The sequence below is a fragment of the Herpailurus yagouaroundi genome, unplaced genomic scaffold, assembly GCF_014898765.1.
Source record: "Herpailurus yagouaroundi ecotype Mexico unplaced genomic scaffold, PumYag 139, whole genome shotgun sequence".
NCBI lineage: Eukaryota > Metazoa > Chordata > Mammalia > Carnivora > Felidae > Herpailurus > Herpailurus yagouaroundi.
This window is the reverse complement of record NW_024412394.1, coordinates 6,294,322-6,318,980: the sequence shown is the minus strand read 5'-3', so window position 1 is coordinate 6,318,980 and position 24,659 is coordinate 6,294,322. Positions and strand designations below refer to the sequence as shown.

At 39.4% G+C, this 24,659-nt stretch overlaps 1 protein-coding gene across 4 annotated transcripts in view; it reads left to right on the top strand.

Annotated features, from left to right (window-relative positions):
• KIF6 (kinesin family member 6) overlaps positions 1 to 24,659 on the top strand; it is a 388,886-nt gene that overhangs the window by 156,100 nt on the left and 208,127 nt on the right. For all 4 annotated transcript variants that reach the window (XM_040473403.1, XM_040473402.1, XM_040473404.1 and 1 more), the window contains 2 exons: positions 22,939 to 23,044; positions 24,144 to 24,282. In XM_040473403.1, coding sequence (XP_040329337.1) covers positions 22,939 to 23,044; positions 24,144 to 24,282 — 245 coding nt within the window. The remainder of the gene's footprint in view (positions 1 to 22,938; positions 23,045 to 24,143; positions 24,283 to 24,659) is intronic.

Below are 24,659 nucleotides of genomic sequence, written 5' to 3'. Positions count from 1 at the left end.
TGTTTTAATATCTCTCTTTAGAATATACACACACTCACACATTCATGCACAAAGGAAGAGTACCAGAAGGAAGAACCACACAAATGTTATTGGAACTACCAGTGTTTTTGCTTTTGTGTTCTAGTTCTTTTTACTTGGCTGCGTTTCCTAAAGTTTCTATAGAAAATTCAGGTTTATTTTATTTTTTAATATAATTTATTGTCAAATTGGTTTCCATACAACACCCAGTGCTCATCCCAACAGTGCCCTCCTAAATACCCATCACCCACTTTCCCCTCTCCCTCACCACCCCCCAACCCTCAGTTTGTTCTCTGTATTCAAGAGTCTCTTATGGTTTGCCTCCCTCCCTCTCTGTTTGTAACTTTTTTCCCCCTTCCTCTCCCCCATGGTCTTCTGTTAAGTTTCTCAAGATCCACATATGAGTGAAAACATATGGTATCTGTCTTTCTCTGACTGGCTTATTTCACTTCACATAATACCCTCCAGTTCCATCCACATTGCTGCAAATGGCATGATTTCATTCTTTCTCATTGTCAAGTAGTATTCCGTTGTACTTATAAACCACGTCTTCTTTATCCATTCATCACTTGATAGACATTTGGGCTCCTTCCATAATTTGGTTATTGTTGAAAGTACTGCTATAAACATTGGGGTACATGTGCCCCTATGCATCAGCACTCCTGTATCCTTTGGGTAAATTCCTAGCAGTGCTATTGCTGGGTCATAGGGTAGTTCTATTTTTAATTTTTTGAGGAACCTCCACACTGTTTTCCAGAGCGGCTGCACCAGTTTACATTCCCACCAACAGTGCAAACAGTGCAAGAGGGTTCCCGTTTCTCCACATCCCTGCCAGCATCTATAGTCTCCTCATTTGTTCATTTTAGCCACTCTGACCGAAATGCAGGTTTATTTTTAAAAGAAGGAATGTTACCTGTTCTGTTTTACAACTCCAAGCAGGAAAACAGTCATTTCGCTTAATTAATGAACAGCAGGAAAAAAATGCCCTTCTTTGTTAAGTCTCCTCTTACACTAAATTTCACAGCTGAATTAAAAGCAAATGTCCTCTCTTGGCATATAGCAGATTATTGCACAACACACATAGTTGATTCTGAGATCTAAATTACATCTGCTTCTGGAATTTTAACTTTATTTTTATAGTTAATATTTGTATTATTTTTTGTATATTTGGGCTATAATATTGTGTATTATTAATCAGTCACTTCAGAGTGGTGCTTTCCTTATACAGTTGATATAAGACTGTATATCTAAATGGCTAAATAAAACACAATCTATAAATGGCCAGAATGGAATGTTCATAAAATGCTCCCAAATTGGAGTTGTTTGCTTTGCATCTTACTATCCACTTCCTTAACCATAACAGTGCTCCACATACCCCCGAAGAGTGAAAAGTCTGTGGAAACTTTTAAGAGAATTTGGAAATTTAAAGATAAAGGAACAGCCCGAGTCCTAAAAAGAGCTGATGCGTAAAGTCGATATTTGTGTTGAAAATACAATTATAAATTTAAATAAAATCCTGTTCCTATGTATATGTTTGTTTACCTGATGTGGTATGTATAAGTGTATAAGGAACACATACAGAGATTCTAAAAAATAGAGACAGACATAAAAAAGGAAATGATACGTATAGGGACATGCCCAGATCTGCCTGAGTGAGAAACGTGCCTGTGGGAAAAGGCAGATGCTTTTTGCTTGGATGAGGTTGGTGAAGCCTTTGCCCCCAGGTGACTTCACCAGGGACCTGTAGGTGTTTTATCCAAACTTAAGGTATATCCTGCCAGCCCTGCCCTCTCTTCCCCCTGTTCTTCAGGATCCCCGCCAGCTGGAATTCTCTGCATCTCCCTGTGGAAGTTCAACGTGAATACGTTTAATTATTTTAATACCTTAATACTTCTTCCAGGTACTTCCCAGTTTTCATTTTGAATTCTCCATTTTTCCTTTCAAATGCTGGGTGGGTCAACAAAACCTTCTGTTTCCGTTTTCCAAATTTAGCATTTCAACATGTGTGTGATAGTTGGGCTAAAAATATACAAACATACAATTGTTAGTTAACATTGCCATATAAATGGGCAAGATGGGTTGAGTTGAGATTTCCTTGTCATTACTGAGAAGGATTTTATTTGATTACTTGTTTTTTAGGGGGAGAGGAGAGGGTAACGTTTTGTATGACCTTAGGAACCTAACCTTTGGGTATATCTTGTACTGTAGCTCATTTGCTTACAAATCTGTGGGCTACAGAGAGTTCCAAGAAAACAGTTTGTCTTGGCTTCGTCCCCTGAGGCTTGGGAGAGGACATATTGAGATTTCTCCTTCTATTCCAATCCTTGGCCCTGCTGCAGCTGAAAATTGGAGATGCAGTTCTATCCCGGGGCCTTCATTTTCAGCCCCAGATGTTATTAAGCACATCACAGCACTGTGCTAGAAGCTGCTAAGACACAGAAGTATAAAGCATGGTGCCTGGCCAGAAGGAACTACACGAGGACATATGTCATCTGCTTTTGAAAAAAAAAAATTAAAGATTAAGACAAGTAAATGATCATGTACAGAATAAGCAATAAAGACCAGAAGTATAAAGGACTTAATGAAAGAAAGATTAATTAATGACCCAAATAACTGTCTGTATAGATCAAGCATTCTTAATAAAATGCAAAAGTGGCCTGCTTCAAGAATTATCTATACTCAATAAGAAAGGAAGCATTTAATGGCTCTCAGAACTACTACCAATGTGCGTGGAATCTAGAATTAGACAACTGGCTTTTGTTTTTCAGGTTCTCTGTACAGCGTGGATACCCATGCTTCTCTGTGTACTGGATGGATAGCCATCCCCCTGACATTCTGGTAAAGATCTGAGAACTTATGAGAAAATACAAAGATTTTTAATATTAAAGAACCCCAGTGTAGGACATCCTAATGCCAATAAAGCTAAGAATGCCCCCAAATGGAACAGGGGTAATTTGTGTCATTCACTGGGCTATGAGATGATGATTATCTTTGTATTCAGCTAAACATTGGTATAAATCCTACTTCTTCTTACTTTTGCACCTAGCAGAAATGGTACTTTGACAGACCCTTTTAGTCTGGCACAGCACAATGGAGAGTTATCTCCAAATAACATGTAAATCTGAGTTCACAGTATACACCCGATTCCCAGCAGAGGCACACCAAAGTAAAAGGTAAGATGCCTTAGGGCGCCTGGGTGGCTCCGTTGGTTAAGGCTCCGACTTTGGCTTAGGTCATGATCTCGCAGCTTGTGAGTTTGAGCCCCGTGCCGGACTCTGTGCTGACAGCCCAGAGCCTGGAGCCTGCTTTGGATTCTGTGTCTCCCTCTCTCTCTGCCCCTCCCCCACTCGTGCTCGCGCTCTCTCTCTCTCTCAAAAATAAAATAGGAAAAAATTAAAAAAGGTAAGATGCCTCATGCAAGTACCTCATTTCCTCCTCCAGCTGACCCTAGCTCAAGCATTCAGAGCCTTTCTAATCTGGCATTCACAGGCCCTCTTACAGAAGTGCTTCTTTATTGCCTGCCTTTAAATCCTTATAGGCAAAAGACAGACATCCCCCAAGACAACCCAAGGACAGGCTGTTAGCCTGCCCTGATTGGCCTTGCAAACAACCAGCCCTAGTTCTAGTGACCTAACTGTAAGGAGCTAAGCTCAGTGACGCCTCAAGACTGGGTATTGTTGTACTGTGTTCCTCAGAGTAAAAACATACCTTGTTTCACTGCACTTCACTTTATTGCACTTTGCAGATGTTGCATTTTTTACAAACTGAAGGTTCTGGATGACCCTTCATTGAGCAAGTCTATAGGCACCATTTTTCCAACAGCATTTGCTCACTTGCTATCCCTGTGTCACATTTTGGTAATTCTTGAACTATTTCAAATGTTTTCCTTATTATTTTATTTGTGATGGGAATGTGCGATTAGTGCTGTTGGATATTACTATTGTAATTGTTTTAGGGCACCGTGAATCACACCCATGTAAGATGGCAAACTTGATCGACAAATGTTGTAGGCGTTCTGAGCACTCTACCAACTGTCTCTCTTCCTCTCCTTGGGCCTCACTGTTCCCTGAGACCCAACAGTATTGAAATTAGGCCAGTGAATAACCCTACAGTGGCCTCTGAATGTTCAAGTGAAAGGAAAAGTCGCACATCTCTCACTTAATTTTTTTAAAATCTTTATTTATTTTTGAGAGAGAGAGAGTGAGCACTCAGGGGAGGAACAGAGAGAGAGGGAGACACAGAATCCAAAGCAGGCTCCAGGCTCTGAGCTGTCAGCACAGAGCCCAATGCGGGGTTTGAAGCACAAACCGCAAGATCATGACCTGAGCCGAAGCTGGAGGCTTAACCGACTGAACCACCTAGGCGCCCCGCATGTCTGTCACTTTAAATCAAAAGCTAGAAATGATTAATCTTAGTGAGGAAGGCATGCCAAAAGCCAAGACAGGCCAAAAGCTAGGCCTCTTGCACCCGTTAACCAAGTTGTGAATCCAAAGGCAACATTCTTGAAAGAAATTAAAATTGCTACTTCGGTGAACACACAAATGATAAGTGAAACAGCTTTATTGCTGATACGGAGAAGATTTTAGAAGACTAAACTAGTCACAACATTTCTTTGAGACAAAGCCTAATCCAGAGTAAGGCTAACTCTCCATTTCTGTGAAGGCTGACAGAGGCGAGAAAGCTGCAGAAGAAAAGTTTGAAGGTGTGGGGTTGGTTCCTGAGGGCTAAGGAAAGAAGCTGTACCCACAACACAACAGTGTGAGGGGAAGCAGCGAGTGCTGGTGTAGAAGCTGCAGCGAGTTCTCCAGAAGGTCTAACTAAGATAATGATTGAAGGCAGCTACACTAAACAACAGATTGGAAGGGGATGCCACCTAGGACTTTCATAGGTATTGAGGAGAAGTCAGTGCCTGGCTGCAAAGCTTCCAAGGACAGACCAGACCGACTCTCTCGTTAGGGCCTAATGCAGCTGGTGACTTTAAGTTGAAGCCAGTGCACATTTACCATTCTGAAAATCCTAGGGCCCTTCAGAATTATGCTGACTCTACTCTGCCTGTGCTCTATAAATGGAAAAGCCTGCTTGACAGCACATCTGTTTACAACGTGGTTTCCTGAATATTTTAAGCCCACTTTTGAGACCTTCTGCTCAGAAGAAAAGATGCCTTTCAAAATGTTACTGCTCATGGACAATGCCCCTGGTCACGCAGGGTCTCTGATGGAGATTCACAATGAGATTAATGTTTTCATGCCAGCTAATATACCATCCATTCTGCACCCCATGGATCAAGGGATCAACTTTCAAGTCTTATTATTTAAGAAATACATTTCATAAAGCTCTAGCTGCTGTGGATAGTGATTCCTCTGATGGATCTGGGCAAAGTCAATTGAAAACCTCCTGGAAAGGACTCACCATTTCTAGATGCCATTAAGAAACATTCGTGATTCATGGCAAGAGATCAGAATATCAACATGAACAGGAAGTTGGAAGAAGTTGATTCTACTCTTCATGGAGGACTTTGGAGGGTTCCAGACTTCATTGGAGGAAGTAACTGCAGATGTGGTGTTAACAGGAAAGAGAATTAGAAGTGGAATCTGAAGATGGGGCTCACTGGCTGCAATCTCATGATCAGACTTGAATGGTTGAGGACTTATTTCTGACAGATGAGCAGAGAAAGTGGTTTCTTGAGATGGAGTCTACTGCTGGTGAAGATGCTGTGCAGAATGTTGAAATGACAACAAAGGATTTAGAATATTCCATAAACATAATTGGTAAAGCAGAAACAGGGTTTGAGAGGATTGACTGCAGTTTTGAAAGACACTCTACTGTGGGTAAAATGCCATCAAACAGCATTTTGTTTTTTTGTTTTTTGTTTTCTAATTCTGTTTTTTTATAAAATGATTTATTGTCAAATTGGTTTCTATACAACACCCAGTGCTCATCCCATCAAGTATTTTGTGATACACAGAAATTGGTCTTGAAAGGAAGAGTCATTCGATGTGGCAAGCGTAATTATTGTTTAAAGAAATTGGCACAGCCACCCCAACCTTCAGCAACCACCACGCTGATCAGTCAGGACCATCAACATCGAGGGAAGACACACTGGATTGCGACTCACTGAAAGCTCAGATGGCTAGCATTTATAAGCAATAATTCAGGTATATACATTGCTTTTTTAGACCTAATGCTGTTTAACACTTAAAGGACTATAATACAGTGTAAACATAACTTACCTACACTGGGAAACCAAAAAATTCGTTTGACTCGCTTTATGGTGGTATCCACTTTATTCAGTGTTCTGGAACCAAACCCACACTATCTCCAAGGTATGCCTGTATTCCCCATTCTTACCCCCATCCTCTTGGCCTAATTTCCTGAGTGGTTCCCTCTGTGTTTATCATGAACTGATCATACTGGTGACCATTGCCACAGCCTCAAGAACTTGGCACAATTAATGTCAAGGTAGCTATTGCCTGGTGTATAATTTTTTCAGTTTACTGGAGAAGTCAGATTTCCCCTTCTTGTTCACAAACCCACCTTTTACTGTCACTGCTTTTCAACTGCTTTCCTCATCAGTATGCTTTCCAGATCAGTCACCTAGCATGTGCGGGGCAGAGTTCTGTACCGTACATTTGCTTTTCTATTTAATCGGAAACCCTAGTTGAAATTTGCAGGCACTTGTTTCCTCTTTATTTCCGCATCTCACTTTGTCTTGTGTTCCCTTGTTTGATAATCATAACTCTTCCTTTAAGTTTGGAAGAAGAAAGCAACCATCAGGAGACCAAGAAGTTGCTAATTATCAAAGAAATGCAGATGAAAATGAGATGCAGTTTTTTGCCAGTCTTATTGGTAAGAATAAAAAGATGATATCCCGTGTCGGCAAGGGCACAGGTGAGCTCTTACTCTGCAGGTAGAGTGGATGGGGCCAATGGGGGCTGCCACACAGAGGAGCCTGGTCCTGAAGCCAGTGGTTAATCCCATGTGTAATTTTCAGCTTGTTCCCCCTTGCTGGACAGCCATGAAGAGCATTTGTACAGATTTTTCAATGGGTATGCTTTTTGGCTTAGCAATTTAATTTCTAGATAGAAATTTGTTTTTAAAGATGAATGTACAAAAATGTATGTAAAAAGTTATTTTTTACATCATTTACAACAGGGAATTGAGTTGTGATACATTCATTTAATAGACTATAATGCAGCAATTATCAATGTCAATGAAGACCTATTTATATATTGACCTGGGTACACTTCCAAAATATGTGTTCTGTTACTTTTGTGACAAAAAATGCATTTATATGTATACTTTTACACACACACACACACACACACACACACACACACACACTTACGAACAAGTCTGGAAAGGTAAACACCAAAGTTTCACAGTGTTATCTCTGGGTTCTAAGATTGGAATAATCTTTTTCATTCTATATTTTCTAAACTTTTTGCATTGGGCATGCATCACTTTAAGATCAGATGAAATAAAGGCATTTAAGTCATGTTCAAGATACAAAAGTGAAATACTCTCTAACTCATAACATTTTCCTTAAGTTATAACCAAATCACTCGGCAAACATGCAATAATAATTATGACAAAAGTAAGTGCCATGTTTTGAGTGTTTGCTGATAGGCATTGCATTAATTTTTTATGTGCATCATCTAATAAAAACTCCACAATAATTTCATGAGGCAGATAACATGCAGCTAGCAAGATGAAATACAGAGTCAGAATGTGAATCCTGTTTTGTCTGTCTCCCGAGCTGTTCTTTTGTGGCCCTTGAGCCACAAAGAAGTGAGGTGTAATAATGACCCTCACCCGGATCCTGTTTCTGAGGCATTTACAGGGCAAACTGCAAGCTGTATTCTAGAATGGGCTTGCTCTTTCCACATTATTCACTGTCAGAAACTGAAGTCTACCTGGAATTCTGGATTGTCTTCACTGTTGTTCATTCACTCTGTTGTATAGAAATGATCTTATCCAGAATGTCTGATAAGAGACAAGGTGTGGAAATGTATCCCCCTTTGTACCCTAAGGGATTGGCTTCTGAACTAAGATGGAAAACAGGGCCATAAAGTAAATATCCACCCACTGCAATTGGCTCATTTTTGGTATGTTAGAAACAGATTCACCAGTGCTTGTTTTAATACTAGACAGTTTATGTACAAGTAACCACAGCTGATAAAACTCAAGAGTTCATGCCAATGATGAAATTCCTCATAGTTCAAGTAATCATGGGGCCACTAACCTATGAGGTAGTTGCTAAGAAACACAGGGACAGATCCTAATTATTCTTATTAGCCACCATTTGGGTCAAATGACTAACTTTTCCAAAGTTCATGCCTTCATTCTTCATTATTATCAGTCAAAGGGTAATAGCAGAAATGTATGGGATTTTTGTTTGTTTGTTTCAGTCAGTATCACTGATTTCACAGAAACATGTTCTCAGATGGCTTATGTTGAATATGTCACACAACTAGACATGTGGAGATGATGGCTCAGATGACTGGAAAGAAGCCCTGGGATCACCTCTTGCCCAACCTCATAAACACAGGATATTACTTACTCTTTGGGGACTCCCTGGGTGACCCTGTCCTGCCCATGGCTTCCCCGGGCATCCTTCCAGGTAGTGCACAGAATCTTCTTCCTTGGCTTAGCTGGGCTTGGAACCATTGTGTTTCCTCACTCAGTTAGGAAAGTACAGTTTACACATATTTGTTTCTAAAAGATTTGAGTTTGATATTCATGTTTTAGCATTCTCGGTGTTCTTTTCTTGAAAAGCACTTTACGACTTTCATAAATATTCTTTGCAGATAGTATGTAAGTTTGTGATAACTTACTATGTGGGTCCAGTCCAGCTGTCTGCCCTCTCCTAGGGTAGGATTGCTTCTGATTCTAGCTTAGGTACCCTTCTCTCATGGTTCTGGTTCTGCCTTGGCTTCTGACTCAGGGGAGCTGTCCCTCTGCCCCCACACTGGCCACGCTTTCTGGTTCGAATGTTGACCCATACTTTTGTTGTTAAAGCAACTTCTCTGCTCAGTCCGTAAGTGCCCCCAGTCAGCCTCTTAAAACGCAGACCTTTTCTACCGCAATCACACAACCTCAGCAGTGTGTGCAATAGTAAGTTCCTTGCTTTAGCTATTTTTATTTCTGCTTGCCACAGCTCAGCTCTTTACAAAGGCAGGACGTTTTAGAGAGGCTGACTTGAATCAGAAAAATGCCTGGCCAACAACTTCTGCCTCTAAAAAGGCTGTTTCCTCAGAGGCACAAAGAAAAGGCTGTGTCCTCAGCCCACAGCAGGGGCATTAAACAAAAGACGGTACTTCGTGCTGAAATGGCAGGGTGGGGACAACCAAGATGAAATTAGTGACAGACTCTGGCTTTAGGGAGCTTCAGCCTGGTAAGAGACAAGACAAATACATAAATATCGGCGATGTGAGGTAAAAGGTGGTATACCACACCTGATACAAAGTGTGGGATAGTTGGAAAGGCAGAAATTACTTTTTTTTTTTAATGTTCATTCATTTTTAAGAGAGAGAGAGCGCCTAAGTAGGGGAGGGGCAGAGAGATAGCACTGCACTGACAGCAGTGAGCCTGATGCGGGGCTCAAACTCATAAACTGTGAGATCATGACCTGAGCCCAAGTCAGACGTTCAACCAACTGAGCCACCCAGATGCCCCAGAGCGGAAATTATTTTTGAGTGGGAAGATCAGGGATGACTTTTGGCAGACCCGTGAATTGAGACAAAATTTAGAAAAGAAAGTCGGACGGGGAGAACATTTCAGATAGAGGAGGCTCAATACGATCAGGGCTGTGTATGGTCTGGTTTCCTTATTTTATGGATTCATAAACAGATCCAGAGAAATGACGTGACTTCCAGAAGATTTCTACCGAGTTGGGTTTTTTCCTGAGATCAGCCTTCACCAATGCTGGCTCCCCGAGAGTTCTAAACAGTTTTATCACTCTCTGAATTTTTAGCTTTAAAATCAATTGAAAGCGTAGTGTATTAGTAGTGGCGGGGAAGTGTTCAGGTGCTGTGGACAGGACTTGCAGTACTTTTGGTGCCCTGAGGAAGGAACAGCAGCATCAGGCCTCGCCTGTCTTTATTACCGGTGGGTGGGTTGGGAACCCGGCAGCAGTCGTGTGTGCCCTTCTGCATGCCCGGGGCCAGGCACCACAGCCATGCACACCCACAGGCCAGCTTGGCGTGGATGGCCTGCGGACTTTCTGGCTTTCTGCTTAGGGTGGCCAGGTCTAGCAAATAAATATGCAGGACATCCAGTTAAATTTGAATTTCATATAAACAACAGATTTTTAGTGCGTGTGTCCAGTGCAATATTTGTAACCTGATTTCAGTTTTTTTTTTATATGACCGGAGTTTTTATTTGCATAATTTCCATGAGTCGTTTTGCCTTAAAAACAACTAATTGGCATTTGTGTTTGGCCCTTAAAAAAAAAAAAAGTACCATTGAACATGGCCTCAGAGATTTTTAAAGATCAAGATCCAGGGGAAGTTAAGGTGAATAGACTTCAATATGTCTTACTGTCTTTATATATCCAACACCTGCTTCATGGCCGGCAGGCAGTAAATGTTTTCTGAATAAACGTAAGAATGAAGAAGTTAACACATTCCTGATTTTTATTCCCTATCATTTTAGAGTCTCCCTTTATGCAGTGACAAATTTAAGCCCTAAATGCAGTTCTTTCCTACCTGTGTACAGTGGGGAGAGAATGAGAAACATCTCCTGTCATGGTCAGTGTTTCCCTAAAGATTAATTCACACCTCCTGAATAGGAGTGACCCAAGTAATCAAGCATTGTTTACGAAAAAAAAAAAAAAAAAAAAAAAAAGTGAGGGATTATCTGCTAAGTGGTCCTGGGTTCACATCTCTTGGATCCTAGGCATCCTTACTCTATCTTCTAATATGGCTGGCTATAAAGCAATAATCTAAGCTTTGTGGATTAAATATCCCAGACGTCATTAACGGCTAATGCTCATTTTATAAGAGATCAGATCTCTGAAGTCATTCATGAGATATAATTCACTACAGATGAGGTCTCTCCACTTTGGTACAAAGTGTTTTTGGTCCTGACACTCCATTTTGAAGATATTAAAGCAAAAACTAAAAGCATGGCCTACAGCTTGTGTTAATTATCCTTGGGTAGTTTATGGAAGCATTTGAGTTCCTAAGACATAGTTATCTAATATGATTAAAAAGGCCTGTCTCCATGTTAGGGCTGTTTCTGTACTTTAATGCTTATTTTATTCTCCTATAGTTTAAGTGCTTTGGGTTCTAATAGGCCAAGCGAATGAATATTGAAGGCAGATAATGAAAAGGGGAACAAGGTGTGAATGGTGATTTTATTTGTTGGACTGTGGTTGACACACTGGATTCTTTTGGCCCGGACAGCTCTTTCATCAGAAGCCCAAGTACTTGATTCTAAATTAGAAAGTCTTGAGTGGGAAAGCATGAACATACTGTTTCATTCTTCCAGTTATTTAATGCTTTCTCCACTGCTAATGCTTTTTGCTCGTTGGGTTTTTTGAGCTCCAGGGAATTCTTGTCAAAGAAGGAATGAGCCCTTCATCACAACCAGCAATACTTGTATTTCTCTCTTGCTTTCCCCAATAACCTTTTCACAGGAAGAGTTTGCATATACATGGAGCTGGGTATTTTTAAAGACTTCCTGAAACAAATGTTTGTTCTAATTACAGTTTTATATAGTTTATGCCACTTGAAGAAAACCCACAGTGTGAAAATGTGCACTTATGGAAATAATAAATTATAGCAGCGTCTAACACCTGGTTCCTGATAGCTTGCTCAAAGGATGGATAAACAAATGCAGAAATAGCCACCAACCACTGTAATCGAGGCCATAAAATAAGTAATTAGATCATATTAACAAATCAAACCCATCTGGAAGCAACAGAGGAATGGCTTTGGGTTTTAACCAAAGGACCTAATTCATTCCAAGGACCCAATAATAGCAAATAAAGTGTATCTCTCTCCTATAGCATCAATTTCAAGGAAAGCAACACGAAATGCTGTAAATTAACTTTTTGAATTTCATGTTTTTTTTTTTAATTTTGCTTTGAGAATGTAGGGATTTTATAATTTTTTATTTTACCAACTCTTCATGTTCATTGTGGAAAAGTGCTAATGGACAAAAAACCAAAAAGAAAATAGAAACTACTGGTAATTCTGCCACTCAAAGATAACAATTGTTGGGGCGCATGGGTGGTTCAGTGGCTAAGTGTCCTACTTCAGCTCAGGTCATGATCTCATGGCTCCTGAATTCGGGCCGCATCAGGCTCTGTGCTGATGGCTCAGAGCCTGGAGCCTGTTTCAGATTCTGTGTCTCCCTGTCTCTCTGCTCCTCCCCTGCTTGTGCTCTGTCTCTCCCTCTCTCAAAAATAAATAAACATTAAAAAAAATTTTTTTAAAGATAACAACTGTTATTATTTGGTTGTAATCCTTCAACATTTTCAATGAATACATATAAATATGTATTTTAATAAAAATGAACTCATGCTTTATTTACTGTTTTTAAACCTGTATTTTCATTCAATTGTGACACCTCATATCAATATGTATGTACATCTTTAGCATGTGGGGACTATGTACAGATTTGGGGGGATTCTTCACCCCCCAAAGGGTGTGGACTCTTCACCCACAAAAATGTATACAAAATTTTGTGGGTTGTATGTGTATATGTACAACTTTAGGGAGAGATTACAGTTGTACATCTTCCAACTCAAGAGCATATTAAGACTCTCAGTGTGTTCTTATCTTCTTCATTCTTTCTCTGTATTTTTTCTTTTCTTTTCTTTCTTTCTTTCTTTCTTTTTTTTTTTTTTTTTGAGAAAGAGTGAGAGTGTACAGGAGAGAGAGAATCTTAAGTAGGCTTCATGCCCTGCACAGAGCCTGACGTGGGACTCAATCTCATGCCTGTGAGATCATGACCTGAGCTGAAATCAAGAGTCAGACGCTTAACTGACTGAGCCACCCAGGTGCCCCTTCACTTTTCTTTATGTAGGACCTACATCATTGTTTTTAACTGTTTAATGGTCATTTTTAAGAAGACATTTAATATTATTAAGTTTTCAATATTTCTTTGATTTTTATTGCGTCTTAGGGTCTCTTGTTAACTTTGTAAACTCATCTTTAATTTAATGTAGAACTGAGTGATAATGTATGGCTCAATTTACATAAATTTGTTCTAGATTTATATTACATGAACACATGTTTCATATACATGTTTCATATACATATGTTTCATATATGTTTCATACACATGTTTTATAAACAGCTGTATACCATTTTCCATATGATAGAATAATACTAATTATTTATTATGAAATGGAAACATATCCACAAGGATTTACTTTGTATTTTTACATAACAAAATCTTTTAAAATCTTTCGAAATTTTTACAACTTTTTCATTAAAATAATATATATGTTCTGCATTTTTGTATATAAATAAACCAAGGCTGTTGTTTAAAATTTTTGCTAAAGGAACCAGCTGAGAAATGTTTATCTCTAAAGTTCAGTGTTATCTAAAAATATAATTTCATGCAAGACAGAATTATAGAAAAGGAATTCAGAGAGTTGGAGCAGGGGGCGGATAAAGCTCTCACTATGCCTTCAAATTAATGGACTGGCAGGAGAATCTGTCAATGGAAAACCATGGAGACATGTAACAGTGGGAAAGCCCAGTCCATTTCCAAAGGCCCTATTCCTCCAAATTTCCCAGTCAACTTCTGTTCCATAGGTTTTATCCACTGAGGTCCCCATTCCTCTCCACCCCATTCCTCTCCTTGCCCCACCTTCCTATCCCTGTCCCCCCAAACCACCACCACCCCCCCACCTGCTCCCTTCCTGCCACTCTCCCCACTCTCTCCTGTCTTTCCTCATTCCCCACACTTGATGTCCTCACCATCCAAAGTCCTCAGAGGGGCTTTCTTGGTAGCTTCTGCACACTGTAATCCAATTGGCCTTTTTCTCCTTGCCTTAGGCATCTGTCTCTTTCTACTTGTTTTAACTTCTCTCTCAGCTCCTTCAGCCTCTGCTGCAATGGCAGGAAACATTTTCTACCGTGTTTCTGTTGACTGTTATTGCTGCCTTCCCAAATGTGACTTGTCTTTTATAATATATTCCTACCTCGAGCAGTGCTGCTCGCTAACTAGCCTCTCTACCCCCATCCTACCATGCCACCATTCTCTTTCCTGCAAGTCAGTTTCTCATTTATTATGGATTTATGTAGATGAGATTCATGTTTGTAGGAAACACAAATCACATAGTGTTTGCCTATAGCAAACAAAGAGTTCAAAAGATCCATACAGAATTTAAAGAGGTGGTTATTAGTATCTGTAGATTGATGAGTTTATGTTATTTTCATTTCTTATTTACATTTGTGCTAAACCACTGAACCTTTCTATGTCTACTTAAGGTAAAATGTTTGATCATTTCAAGAGATATGTGCCTTTAAATTGGGTATGTGACTATCTGGATTGACAAAATCAGAATCAATTTTTAAACTTCTCAAAAGCCTTCATCATTGCATTATAAAAGAGCTTTTAAAATATGCCTTTAAAAAATACTAAAATGCTGGGGGAAAAGAAAACAAAAAAGCAACAACAAAAACAAAAATCAAAAGTCTTCAGTATCTTCAAAGTTGTTTTAGTTTATTTAAAAATTATTTCAAATTAGTGTTTGAAAATTCCATAAACTGAAGTACGTGGCCGCAAATGCATTTTCCTATAAATAGGCCATACATTCACCATTAAAGAGGCAAACGAGTGTGGGTTTTGATGTGGATTTTTCACAGTTGCCATTTTAAAACACTGGAGTCTCAAGCAGTTGTGCAGCTATACACTTGAGGTGCCATAGAACTGAGCTTTTATAGAGGTCAAGGAAATACTCATTACTGAGACAAATCTTGAAGGTAAACTCTGCATAGGAATTTCCTCTGCAACACAGAAACCATGAATTTTCTGGCCGCCTACTGTTATTAAAAAGGGCTGATTCCAACAAAGTGGCTGACATTGAACTCAATTCCTTGCACATGAGGGTCCATGTCTTTCACTTACTGATTAGAGCTGGGGGAGTGTGTAATGTATATAATACTTGTCACAGACCAAAAGAAAAAAACTCTTGAAGTAACCACCTTTAAGCCAATTGGGAATGCTGCTTTCAGCAAAATCTAACAAAAAATAAACATGAAACTAATGACCCTGAAAAATATTTGTATAGTTTCCTTTGGTCATGGTCCTGTTGGCACACTTTCAGCCTTCAGTTTTTCGTGTCCTGTGGATTGTAGTTAATCATAAATTGTGAAAGTTTTGTTCTTATCAGAACTTTCTTTTTGTAAATTACATGCTATCCCAACACTGTATGTTTTAGAGGTCACACTGCAGAAAAGAGGCCTGTCATGTTAGCAAAGTCAAAATAAAGGCTTCCTTTGCCCCCCACCATTAGGTCTCAAGAACCTCACTGTCACATCCTGTTAAAAATTCTTCTCTTTGAGTTGCCAGACACAAAGTTGAGCTTGTGGTTTGCATCTTTATTTTTTAAAAAATAAAAAAGTCTACAAAAAAGTTTGAATGGCCAGTACAAACTTAGTATAACAGGGATTATGGCAAGTGCAAGGTATTTTGCTGAATTGATTGAGAGCCTTTGTGATATGTGCAGAAAGAGTGGATATTTCTGATTCAAAAGACCTGTTTTTAAATCCCGTTTTCTAAATTTGTAACAGGATGCGAGTTACTTGACTTCTGAGCTCTCCTGTCCTCATCTATGGAGGAGGGAAAATAATTTATAGGCTTATGGTACAGATCAATAACAAAAGGCATATGTGAGTTTCTGACGTGTAATGGATTTTCAATAAAAGTAGTAATAAAATAATTGGAGAAAGGCAGTTATAAAGAGAACCAGACTATGAGATTCTCTCTAATTCTTTTTCCAATTAAATAAAAAAAACACACACACAGTGGCCAGGACATAGTTGGCCATCAAGGGATGTTACTCTTTAACATTGCAAGTCATTGTTTGGTTTCCAGGGCTGAAAAGACACGTATATATTCCTGACTCAACATTCAACAATAGATGGGATGCCTGGGTGGCTCAGTCGGTTAAGCACCCGACTTCAGCTCAGGTCACGATCTCACTGCTCGTGAGTTCAAACCCCGCATCGAGCTCTGTACTGACAGCTCAGAGCCGGGAGACTGCTTCAGATTCTGTCTCCATCTCTCTGCCCCTCCCCTGCTTGCATGCTCTCTCTCTCTTTCTCTCTCTCTCTCTTGAACATAAAATTAAAGAAAAAAATTAAAAAAAATTTTTAAAAAACGTTCAACAATTGATTGCCTCATTAGTAATGCCTCTTAAATATTAATGTGCATTTAGATGACCCAGGAATGTTGCTGAAGTGCAGATTCAGCAGGTCTGGTATGGGGCCTGAGTTCTTGTTCAGTAGGTCTCGGATGGGGCCTGTGACTCTGCATTTCCAAGAGGTTCCCAGGTGATGCCTTTAAGTTGACTTATTGTTCACACTTTGAATCTCAAGGCATTGATGGTCAATAAATAAGACAATAAATATCCTCTGTTTTCTCCTTGCAATATCTTATTTCATAGAGCATAAAGAGTTTAGAGATGATATTATTTCACACGTTTTCCAAATGAGAAATTTGTGACCAACAGAGGTTGATGAATTAGTTAAAATTTGAGATCCTTCAAGCTAACAGTTCAGCTGCATTTCTTATCTACCATGGTCAATTTTTTAAACTGTGTAACTATTCTCCCATCCCGCCTATTTGGTTTTCATGTTCCTAGAAGTTAAGAATAATCAAGTTTCTTCTTAGATCTTTATCACTATTTTCCAGTTCTTTCTGAGATCGTTGCTCATGTTATTATGTAACCATAGTTTGTCAGCATCCACACTACTTAAGCCCATCAAGAAACAGCCCATCCTAAAAAAAAAAAAAATTACTTAATTTTTTTTTTTTTTGAGAGCGAGCAAGAGAGAGAGACAGAGAGACAGAGAGACAGAGAGACAGAGCGTGAACAGGAGAGGGGCAGAGAGAGATGGAGACACAGAATCTGAAGCAGGCTCCAGGCTCTGAGCTGTGTGCACAGAGCCTGACACAGGGCTCAAACCCATGAACCGTGAGATTATGACCTGAGCCAATGTCAGATATTTAACCGACTGAGCCACCCAGGCACCCCAAGAAACAACCCATCCTTGATGGAGCCATCTTTAGTGGCAAAATGATTGGTAGAGGTCAGGCAGGTTTTGATGCTTTGGGGTATAATTAATATCAGTTAGGTTTTTATATATCAGAACGCCTCCCTAGTGGTTTGGAATAAGCTGCCTACTCCTGCCTCAGAACCCATGAGAAGCCAGATGACCTAAGAGCCGTCAGCTCAGCGATACTAGGCATTTCCATGGTTCTACCACAAAATAGCCCTGACCCACCAATAGCGATATTTATTGCCTTGTTCTTTCCATCTCAATATCAGAGGACAAGGTCCCATTGCTTTGGAATCCCTAGCCTTGTTTTTGTAAATTCCCTGGAATAAAATTGTGCTGTAGGACAATTCTGTTACCTTTGTCCCTCAATTATGAAGGCATGCTCCCTTGCCCCACCCCCACCCTGGGACATAACTCCTTTAGTCATTCCTGTGGTTGAGGACCCCGGGTTAGGTATGCTCTTAGGAATGCCCATTCCTCTTTTCTCCCAGGTTTCTCACAACCAGTACCATAGACATAGGGTTTCTAACCCATGTTTAGAAGCTAATACTGACGGGAACATGTTCATAGAATTTTTTTTCACAAAGATTAATTCAGAATAATGAGAACATCATAATCACCCTCAATGTATAAATGATTTTAATTTAATAAACAGTTAAATGTAACATAATCATAAGAATGTTTCGGAAGAGCAAGTTTAGTTTGGATCACTGGTCTCTTTTCACAGTGAGATAATAAATGTTCTTAAGCCAAAGGCAACTGGACAGAAGGCTCAGGATTGCTGCTCTTTCTTTCCTTTTCTTTCTTTTGTTCTTTCTGTCTGCCTTCCTTCCTTCCTTCTTTTGTTTTTCTCTTTCTCTCTTTCTTTCTCTCTCTCCCTCCCTTCTTTCCTTCCTGCCCTCCTTCCTTCCTTCCCTTTTTTTATTTCTTATCTTCTGTCTTTTTGGGTGTGTTATAATGTACTGTAAAGGGATTCATTGTTTACCTATCATAATATAGCATAAATATCTTTAATGTCAATAAATACACATTTTCACCATTTTTTAAATAGTTGCTTAACTATGTACATAATGGTGCAATAATTTAATTAATATGCTAATGTGGGGCATTCTGATTCTTTCTCAACTTCTCTTGTTTTTATTAACCAAGCTGGTCAGTGGCTTTGTTAAGATCTAAGCAACTGCTGCTCAGTTATTTCTTGCTTATCTATTCAACTATTTACCTCCTCAAAGAATTCTCATAAGTATGTTATTTCCCTTTAGATATACATTACCCAGCATGGTATTTAAATGAAGTTAGTAATTTTGCGATAGTATGGTAACCATAGGGATTAAAACCTCGGATTCTGACGTCAGCCTGCCTGAGTTTGAATGCCAGCTCTGCCATTTGCTAGCTGTGTGACCTTGGTCAAGATATTCAACCCCTTTGTACCTTAGTTTCCTCACCTAAGGTAAGGGGATGATAATAGTACTTTTCTCACCTAGTTGTTGTGAAGATTAAGGAAATGGTGTATTTAAAAGGTACAGAATAGTATCTAGCATTTAGTACTTGCTCAAGTAATATTAGCTACTTTTAATGATAATTAACTTGCTCTGCCTTTTTATTCACACTATTAAACCTAAATTCCCACCAAAATGTGGCTGCAGACAAACTTCATTTTTTGGCAAGAAATACTGGCAACAGAAAGAGAGGAATGAAGTGGTCTCAAGGAGGTAAATCACATAGGAAATATGGTCAGTTCTTGTTATGTGTTCAGATACTGAATGTTTAGTACAGTCAAGTCGCTGGACTAGGCTACAGGTGTCAGAGGCATCTCGCATAGTCACCAGACACCTGTCAGTCACCTGCCATTAGCCAGGTTATGTCTTCCAACACAGGTAGATTATCTATGATCTTTCCTGTCCATATGGATGAGAACTGAATGGCATACACTTACTTTTTTTTTTTTTTCTCAACGTTTTTATTTATTTTTGGGACAGAGAGAGACAGAGCATGAACGGGGGAGGGGCAGAGAGAGAGGGAGACACAGAATCGGAAACAGGCTCCAGGCTCTGAGCCATCAGCCCAGAGCCTGACGCAGGGCTCGAACCCACGGACCGCGAGATCGTGACCTGGCTGAAGTCGGACGCTTAACCGACTGCGCCACCCAGGTGCCCCATACATTTACTTTTACTTCTCCCCTGGGATTCTTTCTTCTAGTGAAAGCAGAGAAAAAGTAGTTTTTGGTTTACTTGGGCTTTTCCTAAAGAACGGACTTTATTATAATCATTTGACCTCCCTAAAGAGCCTTTTCTGCAAACAGTTCTTCACTATCCAGCAGTGTTCTGGCATCTGGGAGAGCCCTCAGCAGGGGCAGTGACTAGGTATGAACTTGGGAACTATTTTGGGAGATAGGAAAATGCAGGGAATTTGGGGTCAATCGTTCACTCTTAACTACTAGAGGAGTACATTAGGAACATTTGAATTAGGCATTTTTCTGCATTTTAATTGTTAGACCAAGTCCTTGGTTGTTAAGGAAATAAATTCTACAACAAATCAAAGGTATGAAGGAAAGCCCGGGCATTTTTCTTATCAAAAGAGGCTCTATGGTCTGAAGCACTGAGAAAAAAAACTTGCATATCAAAAGGCCTGATCTTCATTCTTAGTTTTGTACCAGATTTAGTTTTGTACTAGAAAGGGTAGAGCAACCCAGTTCTTTCATTTAGGCGGAAGTTCCTAGTCCTCCTTGTAAGCCTATACTATTACTGTTCAGGACAAGAGTCTTGATGGAGTAGCCAAAGCCTAGCGGGATTGAATGATCTGTGTGTGGTCACTCAGCTAATCGGCAGGCTTATTTCTTACAGTGCTTTCTTGTGGACTAGGATTCCACTTTGGCCCTCCTTCATGGGATGTTTCCTAGAATATATGCTTTCTGAACAAACTATAGAGAAGAAATTGTATTCTAAAGAAAAAGCCAAAAGGAAGAATAGATTAATCATTGCTTCTAACCTGAGAGTATCTGTTGAACATTGTATATATACTGAAAATCACAAATGTTTTTTTTTTTTTTACTCTAAAGAGTGGGTATGTCCTAGAACTAATAGGGATTTTTAAGAGCTCCAGAATTTCTGAGAAACGGGTTCAGGGAAAATACAAGTAGGTAAGCATTTGAAGCCTGGTTGGGTGGGAATTGTAGATCCAGTCCTCCTCATAGGTTACAGAGGAAAGTAGCAACTATGAATATGTCAAATGAGTGTTCATCATGAGAGGATCAGCACACCCATGCTATGGAATACTATGTAACTATTAAAATGAAGTATATAATAATGAAATATATTAATGCATTAAAATGTTATGAAATGAGGACAAAAATGAAGTGAAATGGAAGATTATCTGTGATAAATTGTTTAGAAAAATCATGGTGCATACTATTCAGAATGTGATCTCTGTGTTGTAAAAAGCAACATAAAATCTGTAAACACATGGGTATAGGTAGACGCCTTGGTTAAGAGCTAGATGAACATATTTCAACTATTAGCAGTAGATTTCCCAAGGTATTGAGAGTGAATAAAGAAGGTGAAAATGATAGCAGGGTGTTGGGGAGAGGAAACCAGAATTTGCTTTATTCATATCTGCATTGTTTGAAATTGTTCTCATAAACATGTATTTTTATAATATTTTATATAAAAAGCCATAAAAAATCTTTGTATCAGAAATGAATCTCTTTGTGTGTCTGGTGGTTTGAAGCTCTGTTCTACAAAGAAACATGTCAATCAGCAAATAGTGCAAATGACAAGTATTCCTCCACCTGAAGAAACTCCATAAAAAAATTATAATATAAATTGTCTCACACCTGTAAATATCAGCTGTCACATGTCACAGATTATAGGAAGAAATAAAAATGAAATCCAAAGCTGCTGTGGATGGAAATCATTACATCTAGTTTGAGTGGGCTGATACTAACAGCAGAAGGGAAATGTATACAGGTAAGAAAAAAAAAAAAGATGCCGATAGTATGCAAATGTTTTCATAATAATGTGAGAAAGCTATGCTGCTGCTCTATTATGATACTTAGCATCTTAGATACTGATTGCCGTCCTTATACCTTCCTTGTAAAGCATTCCATCCCAACACAGAGGAGAATAATTTCCCTGGAAATGAATCCGTTAACTAATGAACACATTTGTACTGGGAACTTCAAGTGTGCACGCTCTAGATACGGGTCGGGGAGGGGAGCACAAGGATGAATGAGAGCCAAGCACTGCTTCGTGGAGCTTATAAACTACTGGGGAGCTAAGGCGCTACACTGGCTCTGGAGTACAATGGAGACTGTAGTAAGCACACAAATGCATAAACTGAACTAGGACTTCAGAATAGAGTGGTTGGATGGTCCCGCCAAGGACAGGTGTTTTGTTTTCTATTTTGTTTCATCTTAGAATAGGAAAAAATCTGACCATCATTATAAGCAGAGGGGAAAGAGTATGGAGAGGTGATAATGAGGTAAGAGAAAGGAGGTGATTAATAGGAGGTAACCCAGGGAGAAGCCTTAAGGGAGCCCAGGGGGCAAGAACTGCCAGGAGAAGGAAAGATATTACACAAAATATGTAAAAGAAAGAAGAGGGCCTGAGTAGTGAGGAAGAGATGCTCTGAGGTGACGGAAGAGCAAATCGGAGGAGTCCTCAGAACAGCTCTGACTTTCTCTGTCGAGCGGGAATTTACAGTATTGACAGAATGAGAGTCTTGGTAGGCTTGAGGGCTGTGGTAAGTCTTGGAACAGCCTCTGTGAAGAGTATATGTCAACCAGGGATTAGAACTTTTAGGTAAATACCTTGTAGGGCAATTGCTGGATTGTAGGGTAGTTCTATTTTTAACTTTTTGAGGAACCTCCATATTGTTTTCCAGAGTGGCTGCGCCAGTTTGCGTTCTCACCAACAGTGCAAGAGGGTTCCTCTTTCATTGCATCCTTGCCAACATCTGTTGTTTCTTGTGTTGTGGATTTTAGCCATTCTGATGGTTGTGAGATAATATCTCACTGTAGTTTTGATTTGTATTTTCCTGATGATCAGTGATGGTGAGCATGTTTTTGTGTGTCTGTTGGCCATCTGTATGTCTTCTTTGGAAAAATGTCTATTCATGTCTTCTGCCCATTTTTTTAAGCACCGGGTGGTATATGGAAGTAAGGAATCACTACATTGTACACCTGTCGCTAGTATTACACTGTAGGTTAATTAACTTGAATTTAAATAAAAGCTTTTTAAAAAAATAAGTCAACCAGGAAGGGTTAACAGGGTTGTGGAGCATCACTGAGGTCCCAGCTGAGGTGGAGTGCATTAATCTTTAATGAAACTAATAAAAAGAAAACTTTTGTATTACTTTCTCTGGCAATGTGGTAGCTAGGCATAGAGGCATGGAAATTCAGCTTGGCCAGAGGGCATGTTTTGTAGAAATCAAATGACTCAAATTGAAAGCCGTGTATGAAAACTTATTGGAAATTAGTCAAATAGTTGCATCATTTCAGATTTCACTTTGTCAATATGTTTCTTTCCCCTTAAATTTTATAGTTAAATCAGATAACTATATTTTCATAAAGAAATGGGAACAGTATCCTGTACTTCAAATGTTAACCAACCACGTAATACCATTAAAATTTCTAAAGTTTCTAGCTCATAGTTGCTTCTCATACATTATGTATTTTTAGGCTGGAAAAACTAATAACCTCCTTTTTGGAAGACCAAGATCCGGAGAGTAGACTAGAGGTTGGCACTGATATGCGTAAAATTCATCACTGTTTCCATTATTTAAAGGTAAATTTAAACATTTCCTCTAGTAGAAGCCATTGTCTGCCATGTTGAAACTGCAATACAGTTTGCTAGTTGACCAACTCTTACAACCCTGTAAGAGAGTAAGATCCAGCTTCTCATGTCCTGAATGGCATGATCTTCAAACAAAGCTGGGCTTATTGTACTTCTTCAGAGGTCATATCTTGCCTGCCAGTGAATAACTTGTAGTTATTTTTCCAGGAATCTCTACCTTGTACACAGAATAATTCCATGTTCAAGAACCATTTCTTTTCAAGATACATCAAGAAAGTTGTGTCCTGCATTTTCCCCAGCAGATTAGATTTATCCATATAAACCCTCAGTTTTTCTCTGCCTTATGTTTTACCCTTTCATGATGACACAGTGGGAATATCATTAACCTTTATTTCTACCTCACTTGTGATTTGGCATTCTTCACTATGATGATAAGCATTTGTTGTGAGTCTTCTATGGGCCAAGCCCCGGGAAAGCAAAATTGAATAAGAAAGGTCACGAAGAGGACATCTATGGAAAGAATAATTATAACACATCATAAGTGCTATTGTTTAAAGTGTAAATCAAATGGTATGGGGTTAAGGAGAAGGAGAAAGAAGTTCAAGAGGAGATAATGTTTGAGTAAGAATTTCCAAGTTTAGGGAAGGAGAGAGATGGTAGCAGAGAAGATGAAGGGGAGGGGAGAGAGGCAGGGAGAAGGAGAAGACTCATGGAGCTAAGGCAGCTGCGTTGGCAGAGACAAGGAGGCAAGAAAGGACATTCATGCCTGATTTGTGCAAAGAATTGTCAAAGGGGAAAAGAGTCCAAGAAACTAAGAAATTTGGAAAAGACAGGATGCCTGGGGGGCTCAGTCATTTGAGCTGCCAACTTTGGCTCAGGTCATGACCTCACTGTATGGGTTTGGTCCCCATGTCAGGCTCTATGCTGGCAGCTCAGAGCCTGGAGCCTGCTTCAGATTCTGTGTCTCCCTCTCTTTCTGCCCCTTTCCCACTCACGCTCTGTCTCTCTCTGTGTCTCAAAACTGAATAAAAGTTTTAAAAAAAAAAAAAGAAAAGAGATACGGACTCTAAGCTCTTATTTCGTCTTACAGAAACTATTGAATGACAAGAAGATCCATGGAAAAAGCACAGTCTCTTCGGAAATCAAAGATCAAGACTGCCAAGAACCATTAAAAGAGGAAGAATATAAAAAGCTACGAGACCTTCTACAGCAGAGGGATAATGAAATCAGTATCCTTTCTGAAGTGATTAGGAACTTACCCTCTACTGGCTTAAAAGAGGAAGTGAGCACAATTCCATGTCTTCCCTTGGCCACATCACCTAGGTCCCCGCCCTGCTTCCGGTTCACACTGCTTCTTTTCATTTAGAAGAGGTCCCTTCCACAAACAAAATGTAGTGGCTAGTGAAAAACACAGTCATTATAAAAGAAAAAAAATTACTTTGTTTTTAGCCAGATACATTTACATTATGGGGGGAATATTTCAGTTTATTGAAAAGTGTGGTCTTTTTCACACCATCTCTTAACATTAAATTTTGTAGAAAATATATATTTTTGGACTATTCTGCTGTGTTCTTTCTGTTACAGTTCTGAGCCAAAAAGTTAGCGG